This window comes from Oncorhynchus keta, chromosome 7 (assembly GCF_023373465.1).
Source record: "Oncorhynchus keta strain PuntledgeMale-10-30-2019 chromosome 7, Oket_V2, whole genome shotgun sequence".
Taxonomy (NCBI): domain Eukaryota; kingdom Metazoa; phylum Chordata; class Actinopteri; order Salmoniformes; family Salmonidae; genus Oncorhynchus; species Oncorhynchus keta.
In genome coordinates this window covers 4,318,090-4,333,899 of record NC_068427.1, presented here as the reverse complement: position 1 = coordinate 4,333,899, position 15,810 = coordinate 4,318,090, and the positions used below count along the sequence as shown (strand labels likewise).

The following is a 15,810-nucleotide window of genomic DNA, read 5'->3' as shown; positions in this document are numbered from 1 at the left end:
GTGGTAGAGCCTGATCACCGACAGGAACGGGCCACAGCCTATATGGGAGGTCAGAACCTGGCCGTGTGGTGCCAGCATAACACAAGACAAAGAGATGATTTAGGACTACAGGGAGGAGGACACACCCCAGTTCTCACCGTGAGGGCGTAGTGGATCATGGAACGGGCAATCCGGTGTCCCATCAACAAGGAAGATCATGGTCCAAACACACAAAGACAGCTTGAGGTGGTGATCCGTCAAACCTGATTCCCCTCAGAAACTAAAAAGATTTGGCATGCCACCTGGATCCTCAGAAGGTTTTACAGCTGCAAGATTAGCATCCTGACTGGTCTGCATCAATGCCTGGAGAGACCATTTGAGGTTCTGACAGAGGCACAAGTGACTTGGTGTATAGCCCAGACATCACTGGGGCAAAGCTGGCCATCCAGGACACAAGAGGCCCTAAAAATGGTCAAAGGGACACCAGTGGTGAGAGCAAGCGGTACCAGAGTGCCAAGGAGACAATTCTCACCAAGCCATAAGACCTGAACAGGTAATCAAATGGAGCGACCTGTCAGGTAGTGCCCCCCCCAACCCCCTTTTTACACTGCTGCTACTCTCTGTTTATGAGATGTCACTTTAACTATACATTCGGAGAGGGTGGAGAGGAGGATCTGATGGTTCACAGCCATGAAGTGCTCCCGATAGGTCTAGAAGGATGAGAGCAGACCCACCAACCCTTCTTTACACTACTGCTACTCTCTGTTCATCATATATGCATATATTTATAGAGCCTGTCTTTTTACTGTTGTTTTAATGACTAGTCTTTGAAACTTTTTGACTGATTTGGTCAAGCCTGTAGGTCATTTCACTGTAGAGAGATACGGGACACCTGTTGCCAACCTGGACAGACGATTTCAAGAGTTTTGGAGAGAAAAGAAAAAATTTGGGATACTGGTCTGTAGATGTTGACATCGGAGGGATCGAAGTGTAGGCTTTTTTCACAATGCAGTAATAACCAACTCTCGTAACAATTCCAAAACTACTACCTTATAGACAGTGAAGGGGATAAATAGCGGTCAGGTATATAAAGACATGATGAATGAGTGAGGTAAGTGGAGAAGGTCTAGATGGCAATGGTCTGGAGAATAAATATGATATGGTATGTAAACAAAGTGGCAGGTTGTTAAAGTCGCTAGTGATACAAGTATTACATAAAGATCTGCAGTAGATGATAAAGAGGTCAGTATATACTAGAGATCCAATTTGCATACCGCCCAAACAGAACCACAGATGATTAAAGTCTCTATTGCATTCCACACTGCCCTTTCCCACCTGGACAAAGGAACCCTTATGTGAGAATGCTATTCATTGACTACAGCTCAGCGTTCAACACCATAGTACCCTCAAAGCTCATCACTAAGCTAAGGATCCTGGGACTAAACACCTCCCTCTGCAACTGGATCCTAGACTTCCTGACGGGCCGCCCCCAGGTGGTGAGGGTAGGTAGGTGCATGCTCAGTCCCTTCCTGTACTCCCTGTTCACCCACAACTACATGGCCAGGCACGACTCCAACACCATCATTAAGTTTGCAGACGACAACAGTGGTAGGCCTGATCACCGACAATGACGACACAGCCTATAGGGAGGAGGTCAGAGACCTGGCCGTGTGGTGCCAGCATAACAACCAAGACAAAGGAGATGATTGTGGACTACAGGAAAAGGAGGACCGAGCACAACCCCATTCTCACCGACAGGGCTGTAGTGGAGCAGGTTGAGAGCTTCAAGTTCCTCGGTGTCCACATCAACAACTAACTATCATGGTCCAAACACACAAAGACAGTCGTGAAGAGGGCACGACAAAGCCTATTCCCCCTCAGGAAACTAAAAAGATTTGGCATGGGTCCTGAGATCCTCAAAAGGTGTTACAGCTGCAACATCATGAGCATCCCGACTGGTTGCATCACTGCCTGGTACGGCATTTGCTCGGCCACTGACCGCAAGGCACTAGAGAGGGTAGTGCGTACGGCCCAGTACATCACTGGGGCAAAGCTGTCTGCCACCCAGGACCTCTACACAAGGCGGTGTCAGGCCCTAAAAATTGTCAATGACCCCAGCCACCCCAGTCATAGACTGTTCTCTCTACGACCGCATGGCAAGCGGTACCAGAGTGCCAAGTCTAGGACAAAAAGGCTTCTCAATAGTTTTCCCCCCAAGCCATAAGACTCCTGAACAGGTAATCAAATGGCTACCCGGACTATTTGTATTGTGTGCCCCCCCCAACCCCTCTTTTTACACTGCTGCTACTCTCTGTTTATGAGATAGTCACTTTAACTATACATTCATGTACATACTACCTCAATTGGGCCGACCAACCAGTGCTCCCGCACATTGACTAACCGGGCTATCTGCATTGTGTCCCACCACCCACCAACCCTTCTTTTACACTACTGCTACTCTCTGTTCATCATATATGCATATATTTATATAGCCTGTCTTTTTACTGTTGTTTTATTTCTTTACTTACCTATTCTTCACCTAACACATTTTTGGCACTATTGGTTAGAGCCTGTAAGTAAGCATTTCACTGTAAGGTCTACTACACCTGTTGTATTCGAACCTGGACAGACGATTTCTAAGCGCAACGCTCTTGAGCACTCGGCAAATCAAATCAAGTTTTATTTGTCACATACACACGGTTAGCAGATGTTAATGCAAGTGTAGCGAAATGCTTGTGCTTCTAGTTCCGACAATGCAGTAATAACCAACAAGTAATCTAGCTAACAATTCCAAAACTACTACCTTATAGACACAAGTGTAAGGGGATAAATAATATGTACATAAAGATATATGAATGAGTGATGGTACAGAGTGGCATAGGCAGGATACAGTAGATGGTATTGAGTGCAGTATATAAATATGAGATGAGTATGTAAACAATGTGGCATAGTTAAAGTCGCTAGTGATACATGTATTACATAAAGATGCAGTAGATGATATAGCAATGTACAGTTTATCCACATATACATATGAGATGAATAATGTAGGGTATGTCATTATATTAGGTAGCATTGTTTAAAGTGGCTAGTGATATATTTTACATCGTTTCCCATCAATTCCCATTATTAAAGTGGCTGGAGTTGAGTCAGTGTGTTGGCAGCAGCCACTCAATGTTAGTGGTGGCTGTTTAACAGTCTGATGACCTTGAGATAGAAGCTGTTTTTCAGTTTCTCGTTAACCATAAAGCATACGCCCCCGCCCCTCTTTTTACCAGAAAGATGTTTGTTTCTGTCGGCGCGATGCGTAGAGAAACCAGCTGGCTGCACCGTCTCCGATAGCGTCTCTCCAGTGCGCCATGTTTCCGTGAAGCAAAGAACGTTATTCCCATTATGTGAGCTTGTGTGGCCTACCACTTTGCGGCTCAGCCGTTGTTGCTCCTAGATGATTCCAATTCACAATAACAGCACTTACAGTTAACCGGGACAGCTCTAGCTGGGCAAAAATGTGATAAACTGCTTTGATAGCAAAGTGGCATCCTATGACAGTGCCACGTTGAAAGTCACTAAGCTATTCAGTAAGGCCATTCTACTGCCAATGTTTGTCTATGGAAATTGCATGGCTGTGTGCTCGATTTTATACACCTGTCAGTAAGGGTTGTGGCTGAAATAGCCGAATCCACTTATTTGAAGGGGTGTCCACATACTTTTGTATATACAGTGTATGTCAGGTGAAAATACAATTTTGAGATCCTGAAACCAGTCAAAGTAATACACCGTACATATTCATTGCCTATCAATTACAATTCTACAGAGAAGAATAGCACTTGGGACCCACCTCTGAAATCCTCACAGAGAACCAAATTGTGTTTTCAACAATTATCCATCAATACATTCCAAGGTCATCTTGCCATTATGTTCTTCACAAAAGTTGTTAGGATGAATAGAGGCAGCTATGACCCTACTTTTAGATCTGTCCATCTTTCTGTACATTGACAGAGCTACCTTGCGGAGTCTTGTGAGTAGGCACATGAGTTCATGCATGTGTGTATGTCATATGTGTATCCTACCTAAAAGTGAGGACAGTGAGCGGCCTGTAGGACTTGTGACTGTTGTTGCTGCTCAGGTTACTTCCCCAGAAGTCATTTCTCCAGATGTTGTTGAGAGGTGTGGATGGGATCAGGTCCTGCGGGAGACACATCAGAAAAGAGATGTGACAAAAACAACTTTAGATGCCTAGGGACATAAATGTTATTATTTACGCATACATTGATGTGTGCATGTACAACTTGGAATATGACATACAGTTGATGTCAAAAGTTTACATAGACAAACACATTTAAACACAGTTTTTCTCAATTTGAGTAAAAATTCCCTGTCTCAGGTCAGTTAGGATCACCACTTTATTTTAAGAATGTGAAATGTCAGAATAATAGTAGAGAGAACGATTTCAGCTTTAATTTCTTTCATCACATTTCCAGTGGGTCAGAGGTTTACATACATTCAATTAGTATTTGGTAGCATTGCCTTTATATTGTTTAACTTGGGTCAAACGTTTCAGGTAGCCTTCTACAAGCTTCCCACAATAAGTTGGGTGAATTTTGGCCCATTCCTCCTGACAGAGCTGGGGTAACTGAGTGAGGTTTGTAGGCCTCCTTGCTCGCACACGCTTTTTCAGTTCTGCCCAGAGGTTTTCTATAGGGTTGAGGTCAGGGCCTTGTGATGGCCACTCCAATACCTTGACTTTGTTGTCCTTAAGCCATATTGCCACGACTTTGGAAGTATGCTTGGGGTCATTGTCCATTTGAAAGATCTATTTGCAACCAAGCTTTAACTTCCTGACTGATGTCTTGAGATGTTGCTTCAATATATCCACATAATTTTCCTACCTCATGATTAAAGGTCAACTGACTAATCTGAACGGCCGATTAATTAGAGCCGATTTCAAGTTTTCATGACAATCGTAAATCTGTATTTTTTTTTTACACCTTTATTTAACTAGGCAAGTCAGTTAAGAACACATTCTTATTTTCAATGACGGCCTATGAACGGTGGGTTATCTGCCTTGTTCACGGGCACAACGACAGATTTTTACCTTGTCAGCTCGGGGATTCAATCTTGCAACCTTACGGTTAACTATTCCAACGCTCTAACCACCTGCCTTACATTGCACTCCACAAGGAGCTTGCCTGTTACGCGAATGCAGTAAGAAGCCAAGGTAAGTTGCTAGCTAGCATTAAACTTATAAAAAAAAAATCAATCATAATCACTAGTTAACTACACATGGTTGATGATATTACTTGTTTATCGATCGTGTCCTGCGTTGCATCTAATCGATACGGTGCGCATTCGCAAAAAAGGACTGTCGTTGCTCCAACGTGTACCTAACCATAAACATCAATGCCTTTCTTAAAATCAATACACAGAAGTATACATTTTTAAACCTGCATATTTAGCTAAAAAGAAATCCAGGTTAGCAGGCATTATTAACCAGGTGAAATTGTGTCACTTCTCTTGCGTTCATTGCATGCAGAGTCAGGGTATATGCAACAGTTTGGGCCGCCTGGCTTGTTGCGAACTAATTTGCCAGAATTTTACGTAATTATGACATTGAAGTTTGTGCAATGAAACAGGAATATTTAGACGTATGGATGCCACCCGTTAGATAAAATAAGGAACCTTTTTTCACTGAAAGAATAAACCTTTTGTTTTCGAGATAATAGTTTCCGGATTCGACCATATTAATGACCTAAGGCTCATATTTCTGTGTGTTATGTTATAATTAAGTCTATGATTTGATAGAGCAGTCTGACTGAGCGATGGTAGGCACCAGCAGGCTCGTAAGCATTCATTCAAACCACTTTTGTTCGTTCTGCCAGCAGCTCTTCGCAATGCTTCAAGTGAGATTAGACTGGTGTAACCGATGTGAAATGGCTAGCTAGTTAGCGGGGTGTGCGCTAATAGCGTTTCAAACGTCACTCGCTCTGAGACTTGGAGTGGTTGTTCCCCTTGCTCTGCATGGGTAACGCTGCTTCGAGGGTGGCTGTTGTCGATGTGTTGCTGGTTCGAGCCCAGGGAGGAGCGAGGAGAGGGACAGAAGCAATACTGTTACACTGGCAATACTAAAGTGCCTTTAAGAGCATCCAACAGTCAAAGGTATATGAAATACAAATCGTACAGCGAGAAATAGTCCTATAATTCCTATAATTATCTACAACCTAAAACTTCTTACCTGGGAATATTGAAGACTCATGTTAAAAGGAACCAACAGCTTTCATATGTTCTCATGTTCTGAGCAAGGAACTTAAACGTTAGCTTTTTTACATGGCACATATTGCACTTTTATTTTCTTCTCCAACACTCTTTTTGCATTATTTAAACCAAATTGAAGATGTTTCATTATTTATGAGGCTAAATGGATTTTATTGATGTATTATATTAAGTTAAAATAAGTGTTCATTCAGTATTGTTGTAATTGTCATTATTACAAATTTTAAAAACCTAAAAATTGTACGATTAATCGGTATCAGCCTTTTTTGGTCCTCTAATAATCGGTATCGGCGTGGAAAAATCACATTGGGTCGACCTCTACTCATGATGCCATTTATTTTGTGAAGTGCACCAGTCCCTCCTGTAGCAAACCACCCCCACCACCTGATGCTGCCACCCCCGTGCTTCACGGTTAGGATGGTGTTCTTCGGCTTGCAAGCAACTCCCTTTTTCCTCGTTCTATTTTTGTTTCATCAGACCAGAGGACATTTCTCCAAAAAGTATGATCTTTGTCCCCATGTGCAGTTACAAACCGTAGTCTGCCTTTTTTATGGCCGTTTTGAAGCAGTGGCTTCTTCCTTGCGGCCTTTCAGGTTATGTCAATATAGGACTTGTTTTACTGTGGATATAGATACTTTTGTACCTGTTTCCTCCAGCATCTTCACAAGGTCATTTGCTGTTGTTCTGGGATTGATTTGTACTTCTTGCACCAAAGCACGTTCATCTCTAGGAGACAGAACGCGTCTCCTTCCTGAGTGGTATGACGGCTGCGTGGTCCCATGGTGTTTATACTTGCATACTATTGTTTGTACAGATGAACGTGGTACCTTCAGGCATTTGGAAATTGCTCCCAAGGTTGAACCAGACTTGTGGAGGTCCACAATTGTTTTTCTGAGGTCTTAGCTGATTTCTTTTGATTTTTCCACGATGTAAAGCAAAGAGGCACTGAGTTTGAAGGTAGGCCTTGAAATACATCCACATCTCCAATTGACTCCAATGATGTCAATTAGCCTATCAAAAGCTTCTAAAGCCATGACATAATTTTCTGGAATTTTCCAAGCTGTTTAAAGGCACAGTCAACTTAGTGAATGTAAACTTCTGACACTGGAATTATGACACAGTGAGTTAAGTGAAAAATCTGTCTGTAAACAATGGTTGGAAAAATTACTTGTCATGCACAAAGTAGATGTCCTAAAAAGTAGATGTCCAAAACTATAGTTTGTTAACAAGTAATTTGTGAAGTGGTTGAAAAACTAGTTTTAATGACTCCAACCTAGGTGTATGTAAACTTCCGACTTCAACTGTAAGTATACTCTGTACTGTATGCAGTATGTACTGTGGCTGTGAGGTTATTTAGTAGCTGTTGAAATTATGCACACAATATAGACTTTGAATAGATCACACTTTTACAGACACTGCATCCTTGAAGATGTACCTCGGAAGATGTAGTGAGTATGTGATAAGTAGATTATTACCTTGTTATTGACAATGGCTTCAGAATCATCGAACACAAAGTCTCCATCATAGCTATTGATGAAGCAGAGCAGTGCCACTAGTGCCACAGCGATCTTGGCATGGAATGGGGAAAGCTTTGGTAAAGGTATCTGTTGCTCCCAATTCATTTCAGTCTGTGCCATGGTGCATAGGGTCTTTGGTCATGCTGCATCGTCACCTATTCCCTACAGGAAATGGGCATGGAATGGTGTGATAAGACTTGAGTGTTGGTGGCAGAATAACAATAGCCTACTCCTTACAGTATTTTTGGGGCTTTACCTTGTAGAAAAATGAAGATATTGGTTGACTATTGTTATTTGTACAATATTACGATTATAGAAATATGCTCACATATCAGTCTGTTCTCAAGCTACAGGAATTGTAGGGACACGCACGTAGAGCATGCATACCTCATTATATTGGAAGGCGTTTTGGAGGACGCGCACGTAAGCATGAGTTCCATTGCAGCGGCTTGATAGTTAGCTAAAGCTGGCTGGCTAATCTTACTAAAGTAATTTAGTTTCAAGCATAATCAGAGCAACAGCTAATAAAGCCAATCATATAGCCTTCAGGCAAACTACATTTATTGCAAAGGTTGCCAAGTGAAATACTGCTCGCTAACTATTAGCCAGCTAACGTTAGCTGATGCTGTTAGCCGGCTAGCGACAACTAATGTGACTCCGACGTCTGCATATGCACCGTAAGAAAACACAAAAGGCGGCGAGAAATGCAGGTTTGACCGTCACGTACAACGCTAACAATATGTCAACACTGTCTGTCTGTCTCTAGTAAATACACAACTCGCGACTGTATGCATGCCTGGTACTTCCTCGTTTGCTGGCGCGTGGAATTAGTTTGGATGGTGACGTAGGAAAGTGGATGTCACGTGACAACACAAGGGACGAAGAAGTGGCGATGTCTAGTTCTATTTAAATGCAGCTAACAGCTTAGATACATAAATGAATAGATGTTTTACCAATAATGTATGTTTTGCAGTATCTTTACTTTGAAGTTTTTGAACAATTGATGGTTCTTACATAGTCTATTAGCACCTGCAATTAATCTAAAAACAAAACTCAATTACCCTATACAATGTCTAGTGGTATTTGGTCTCTGAATATAGGTCTTAGATTTTGGTATATGGATGTAAATAAGAATATTTGACATTCTGAACATTGTTATGACATAACAGTCAGTTACCCTTTTACAGAAAACATTGGCCTACAATGTGGAAGAAACTACCTGCCCTCCAGGGCACCCGATGTCAAAGATGCTGGAGGAAACAGGTACCACCACCCGAGCCACTGCCTGTTCACCCCGCTATCATCCAGAAGGCGAGGTCAGTACAGATGCATCAAAGCTGGGATTGAGAGTCTGAAAACAGCTTCTATCTCTAGGCCATCAGACTGTTAACACCAGTCTCAACGTCAACAGCGAAGAGGCGACTCCGGGATGCTGGCCTTCTAGGCAGAGTTCTCTGTCCAGTGTCTGTGTTCTTTTGCCCATCTTAATATTTTATTTTTATTGGCCAGTCTGACATATGGCTTTTTCTTTGCAACTCTGCCTAGAAGGCCAGCATTCTGGAGTCGCCTTTTCACTGTTGACATTGAGACTGGTATTTTGCGGGTACTATTTAATGAAGCTGCCAGTTGAGAAATTGTGAGGCGTCTGTTTCTCAAACTAGACATTCTAATGTACTTGTCTTCTTGCTCAGTTGTGCACCGGGGCTTCCCACTCCTCTTTCTATTCTTGTTAGAGACCGTTTGCACTGTTCTGTGAAGGGAGTAGTACACAGCATTGTATCGAGATTTTCAGTTTCTTGGCAATTTCTCACATGGAATAGCCTTCATTTCTTAGAACAAGAATAGACTGATGAGTTTCAGAAGAAAGTTCTTTGTTTCTGGCCATATTGAGCCTGTTATCGAACCCACAAATGCTGATGCTCCAGATACTCAACTAGTCTAAAGAAGGCCAGTTTTATTGATTCTTTAATCAGGATAACAGTTTTCAGCTGTGCTAACATAATTGCAAAAGGGTTTTCTAATGATCAATTAGCCTTTTAATATGATAAACTTGGATTAGCTAACACAACGTGCCATTGGAACAACTGAGTGGTGGTTGCTGATAATGGGCCTCTGTACGCCTATGTAGATATTCTATTAAAAATCAGCTGTTTCCATCTACAATTCTCATTTACAACGTTAACAATGTCTACACTGTATTTCTGATACATTTTATGTTATTTTAATGGAGAAAAAAAATATTTTCTTTCAAAAACAAAGACATTTCTAAGTGACTCCAAACTTTTGAATGGTAGTGTACAGTATTTAATTATTTTCTAATGTATCTTAGTCTATGCCGCTCTGACATTGTTCGTCCATATATTTATATATTTTTAATTCCATTCCTTTACTTAGATTTGTGTGTATTGGGTATATGTTGTGAAATTGTTACTTTTTACTTGTTAGATATTACTGCACTGTCGGAGCTAGAAACACAAGCATTTCACAACACCTGCAATAACATCTGCTAAACATGTGTATGTGACCTATAAAGCTTGATTTGATTTGAAGGAGAGCTGGCCCCATGCAATGGAAGAATGACAGTAGACCTACAAGTACCAGATTTCAACCAACAAGATCGATAGATGTGTCAGTATTTATTTAATTGTGCTGACTAATGCTTTGCAAGGAGAAATATACTTTAAGTGAGCATAGACCAAGAGGGTCATGCCCTGGCCTTAAATTTAGGTGAAACGTCAAAATTCAGTAAAAAATAAATATACTGTTGTAATGTAGTGCATTACCATTCATATTTATTCATGGTGATGGTATTGAACATTATAAATGTGTAATGATTAGAAAAACACTTATTTTGATGACATAAAAGACTGTTAATGATAAACTGCATCTCCATGAACAGAGGACAAACTTCCCACCCATTCCTGACATTGTAGTTTTTGTATATCAATGTAGGAAAGGTCTGATTAATAGACGTATGTACATGCTATGATGTAAACACAAACTGCCCAGCACTCTGACCCTCACTTTGCAGCACAAATGCCATTCAGAGCCCTTCCTTTGTCCACACACACACACACACACACACACACACACACACACACACACACACACACACACACACACACACACACACACACACACACACACACACACACACACACACACACAAAAACACACACACACACACACACACACACACACACACACACACACACACACACACACACACACACACACACACACACACACACAACAACACCTTTTCCCCCCAGAAGACTGAAAATATTTGGCATCGGTCCCCAATGTTCTACAGCAGCACCATCGAGAGCATCCTGATCGGTTGCGTCACCGCCTGGTATGGCAACTGTAAGGCATCTAACTGTAAGGCGCTACAGAGGGTAGTGTGTACGGCCCAGTGCATCACTGGGGCCAAGCTTCCTGACATCCAGAACCTATATATTAGGCGATGTCAGAGGAAGGCCCAAAAAATTGTCTAAGACTCCAGTCACCCAAGTCATAGACTGTTCTCTCTGCTACCGCACGGCAAGCGGTACCGGAGCACCCAGTCTACGACCAAAAGGCTCCTTAACAGCTTCTACCCCTAAAACTGCTGAACAGCTTCTACCCATAAGACAACTACACTGCTGCTAGTTGCTGTTTATTATCTATGCATAATCACTTTACAAATTAACTCGACTAACCTGTACCCCCGCACATTGACTCGGTACCGGTGTCCCCTGTGTATAGCCTCGTTATTGTTATGTAATTTTCTTACTTTTTGATTTGGTTAGATCTTTTAAAACTTTTGTTTATTTAGTAAATATTTTCTTAACTCAATCTCTTGAACCGCCTTGCTGGTTAAGGGCTTGTACGCATTTCACGGTAAGGTCTACACCTGGTTGGCGCATGTAACAAATACATTTTGATTTGATTTGACATACTGCATTCAACAGGAAGTTCAACCAAGTGACATCATTGAGATTGGAAGATTGGAAGGTAGCAGCCCCCTCATCAATCACTGATGTCCAAACAAACAAACCCTGTCACTGTCTGACTATGAGACCAAAGTCCACACTGACACACCCATCACTGTCTCTCTTCTCGTTATCTATTCTGCTTGTAAAATATGTGAATGTTAGTTTTTAATGTGTTTGATTGATTGTTTTGATATCCATCAAAGACTCTCTTTCCTGAAGACCCCAAAAGCTGAGAGGTATGACACAGGAAAACTACCGGAACACTTTAGCGGTGTAGCTCGGTTACCATAGCCACTGCAACACCACCGATGGGTGAGTCAGTGGGTGAATCATATACAGGAAGTGGAGGAAGAGAGGTGGTTTTTAATTTCCTGAAAAAGAGCAGGAGGAACAGGAGGAGGCGGTCTGTGTAGAACTTGTTTTTTGTATATGAGTAGGAAAGGTCTGATTACTAGACCTTCGTACATGCTATTGCAGACTAGACCTCTGACATACTATGTTGTAATCATGCCATTGATTGTCAAACCTTTTCCCCATGTAGCAACTGCTGACACATCACAAACTGCCCAGCACTCTGACTCTCACTTTGCAACACAAATGCCATTCAGAGCCCTGCCTCCGTCCATATAACGACTGCAACGCGACTGATGCGTGAATCATAAACAGGAAGTGAAGGAAGAGGTGTTTTTAAATTTCCCGAAAAAGAGCAGGAGAGGAGAGCAGAAGTTCTGCAGAATTGGGCTGTCTGGTTTCTCCTCTGTCTCCTGTAGGTCCACAAGCTAGGGAAGCACTCTCTTTACTGGCCAATCAGAATGTGCTCCATGGCTAAATATGTGGTTATTTACAGTTTATGTATTGCGTTGTCATCAAATTTATGTGAATGTTAATGTAACGAAGACGCAGGGAGTCAGGAAGCAGGTGCAGTCGGTGAGTTTAATAAGAACGAACAGAGTGAATAAACAAACAAGAGTAGCATCTGAACATGAACACAGAAACAATGCTGTATGATGGGTGATAACAACGAAGTGCTAGATTAAGGGGGAGTAATCAGGGAAGTGATGAACTCCAGTTGTGCCTAATGATGAGATGCATGTGTGCGTAATGAAGGTTGCCAGGTGTGCATTATGATGGGTTGCCAGGACCGGTGGTTAGTAGACCGGCGACGTTGAGTGCCGAAAAGGGTAAGCAGAAGTAGATGTGACAGAGGCTCCAGCCGCAGGATGACGCTGGCCAGGAGGACGGCACCGAGGGCGAGGAGTGGGCTGGTCCGGACATCAGCGGTGGAAATCACGGATGATGTTGGGATCTAGAATGTCATTCACTGGAACTCATCACCACTCCTCTGGACCATACCCCTCCCAATCCACCAGGTACTGGAGCTGACCCCCACAATGTTGGGAGTCCAGGAGGGATCTGACAGCATATGTGGGGCTTCCCTCGATGTCCAGGGAAGGCGGAGGGGTGTAGTTGGGGACGGCATCAGCCAGGGGACCAGGAACCACCAGCCTGAGGGAAACGTGAAAATAGGGTGAGATCCAGAAGTTAGTGGGGAGCTGTAATCGGTAAGTTACCTCATTGACCCTCCTGAGGACTTTGAATGGCCCCACAAACTGGGGGCTCAGCTTCCAGCAGAGCAGGAGGTTCCTGGTGGAGAGCCAGACGTGATCACCAGGATGGAATACGGGTGCCTCACTGCTGGTTGGTCCTCTCCACCTGCCCGTTGGACTGAGACCGTTACCTGGATGTGAGGCTGACCGTGACTCCCAGCTTCTCCATAAAGGCTCTCTATTCCTGCGACGTGAATTGGGGACCACGGTCAGATATGATGTCCTCTGGAAGACCATAGTGCCAGAAGACCTGCTGGAACAGTGTCTCAGTGACCTAGAGAGCAGTAGGGAGATCAGAGAAAGGGATAAAACAGCAGGATTTTGAGAATTTGTCCAAAACAACCATAACATCAGACGGGAATATCAGTAACAAAATCTATGGACAGATGGAACCAAGGCCGCTGAGGCGGGAGACATGTAGCACGGGTTTTGGAGAAAGCCTCCCAGAGATCCTGGTAATCCTCCAGGATGTTGGCCTGGAGGGCAACCACAGGACTCTCAACTGAGGGGTAATGGAAAGCAGTTATTTGGACATCCAAGTGCCCAGGCAGTGATCTCCATCCTCGACCAGGAGATGATGGGGTCGTGGCTTTGGAGCCATGGGAGTATGACTTTTTGTATGTATGACTTTTTGTACAAGTGCCTGGATGATGAGGAAGGGAAGGCTTTATTGGTGCAGGGGTCCCATGGTGATGGGGAATGGTGCTGTGATGTGAGTGATTGTCCTAGATCCTAGTGGTCGGTTATCAGGCGCTTGAACCGGAAATGGAGAGGACAGTGGGTATGATGTTATATTCCGGGAGGAGGAAGGGGCTGGTCAATAACATTCCCTGCGGCACCACTAGAGCTGTAGAAACTACACGAGTACTAAAAAGGGTTTGGTGGAGAGTGATGGAATGCTCCCACCTACCCCGGGAGACTGATGATCATGGGGCCATCCCTTTGCTCTAGTGGCTCCCGGGTTGGGATGCAGCGGACACCGTTGAAGCTGGTGCTCCTCTTGACCACGACAGGGACGTCGTCGCTCAACCGCGGAAAGGCATGTCCCCTACCGCCATGGGTTCAGGCTCTGACTCAGAACGGTCAACAAAGGAGGGAGAAAGGCGATGGGGGTGCCAACTCTTCCAAAGGAGGTTATCCAGATGGATGGCCATCGCGATGAATGTGTCCAATGAGAGGGTGTTGTCTCGGGCATGCCAACGCTGTCTGGACCTCTTCGCACAATCCTCTTCTGTATAAGGTGTGGAGCGCCAGCTCATTCCAGTCGCTGGATGCTGCCACTGTACGGAAGGAGAGGACGTACTCCGCAGCACCCTGGCCCTCCTGCCGTAGTTGGAGTAGGCACTCACCCCCCCTCTCTGCCCTCCAGTGGATGATCAAAGACTCCCCTGAACAGATCCATGAACCTCTCATAGGAACCCAGCTCCTCTCCCAGATGGCCATAGCCCACTACAATGCCTGACCGATTAGCAGGGAAATAACCATGACAACCTTGGACCTCTCGGTGGTGGGGGCTCCCATCTGATGAGCAAAATAGAGGGCGCACTAGAGGAGGAAACCACGGGATTTGGATGGAAGTTGCAGGGAGTCAGGAAGCAGGTGCAGTCGGTGAGTTTAATAAGAACAAACAGAGTGAATAAACGAACAAGCGTAGCGTCTGAACATGAACACAGAAACAATACTGTATGATGGGTGATAACAATGGAATGCTGGATAAAGGGGGGTAATCAGGGAAGTGATGAAGTCCAGGTTTGCCTAATGATGAGGGGCAGGCGTATGTAATGATGGGTTGCCAGGACCGGTGGTTAGTAGACTGGCGACTTCTTGCTCCGGAGAGGGGAGCGGGAGTAGACATGACAGTTAGTGTCTGAGCCATGGACATGCCAAACATTGTCAATTCACTATTGATAAGACCTAAAAAGACAGTGAATCATTTTAATATAACTAAACAACAACTTGTTTTAAATAAGCTATATCGAAATATAGTTACAGAGGCCCTAATTTCTCCCTGTGGGCATATAATATTAGGCTAAATATAGTTACAGAGGCCCTAATTTCTCCCCGTGGGCATATAATATTGGGCGTTAGACAACGTAGACTACCCACTGGACACAGACGTCAATTCAATGTCTATTCCACGTTGGTTCAATGTAATTTCATTGAAATTACATGGAAACAACATTGATTCAACCAGCATGTACCCAGTAGGTATGGATGGTTTTACACATATCCAAACTTTCACAGGAGCTGTGAAAAGATCCAATACAAAAAAAGAAAAAAAGGAAGGGAATATCCACTGACTGTTGCTTCTACCAAATATATATATATATCTATAGCCTACCATCACTGTTAATATGACCAGTAGTGACTTCGCCACATGAAAGGTAAACACACAGGAGTATGTAGCCTACAAGCGGCTTCAGCGCCATGGACAATGATTGGAATTCCCTGTGATTTGACAGT

General features: G+C 43.5%; 1 protein-coding gene across 2 annotated transcripts in view; it reads right to left on the bottom strand.

Annotated features, from left to right (window-relative positions):
* tmtc4 (transmembrane O-mannosyltransferase targeting cadherins 4) overlaps positions 1-8,607 on the bottom strand; it is a 43,683-nt gene extending 35,076 nt beyond the window's left edge. The window contains exons 1-3 of one of the 2 annotated variants that reach the window (XM_035773091.2): positions 8,092-8,607; positions 7,722-7,925; positions 4,047-4,162 (exon numbers count right to left, since the gene is read on the bottom strand). In XM_035773091.2, coding sequence (XP_035628984.1) covers positions 4,047-4,162; positions 7,722-7,883 — 278 coding nt within the window. In that variant the 5' untranslated portion in view covers positions 7,884-7,925; positions 8,092-8,607. The remainder of the gene's footprint in view (positions 1-4,046; positions 4,163-7,721; positions 7,926-8,091) is intronic. The other variant, XM_035773090.2, reaches the window with a different exon arrangement.
* Positions 8,608-15,810: the final 7,203 nt, after the last annotated feature.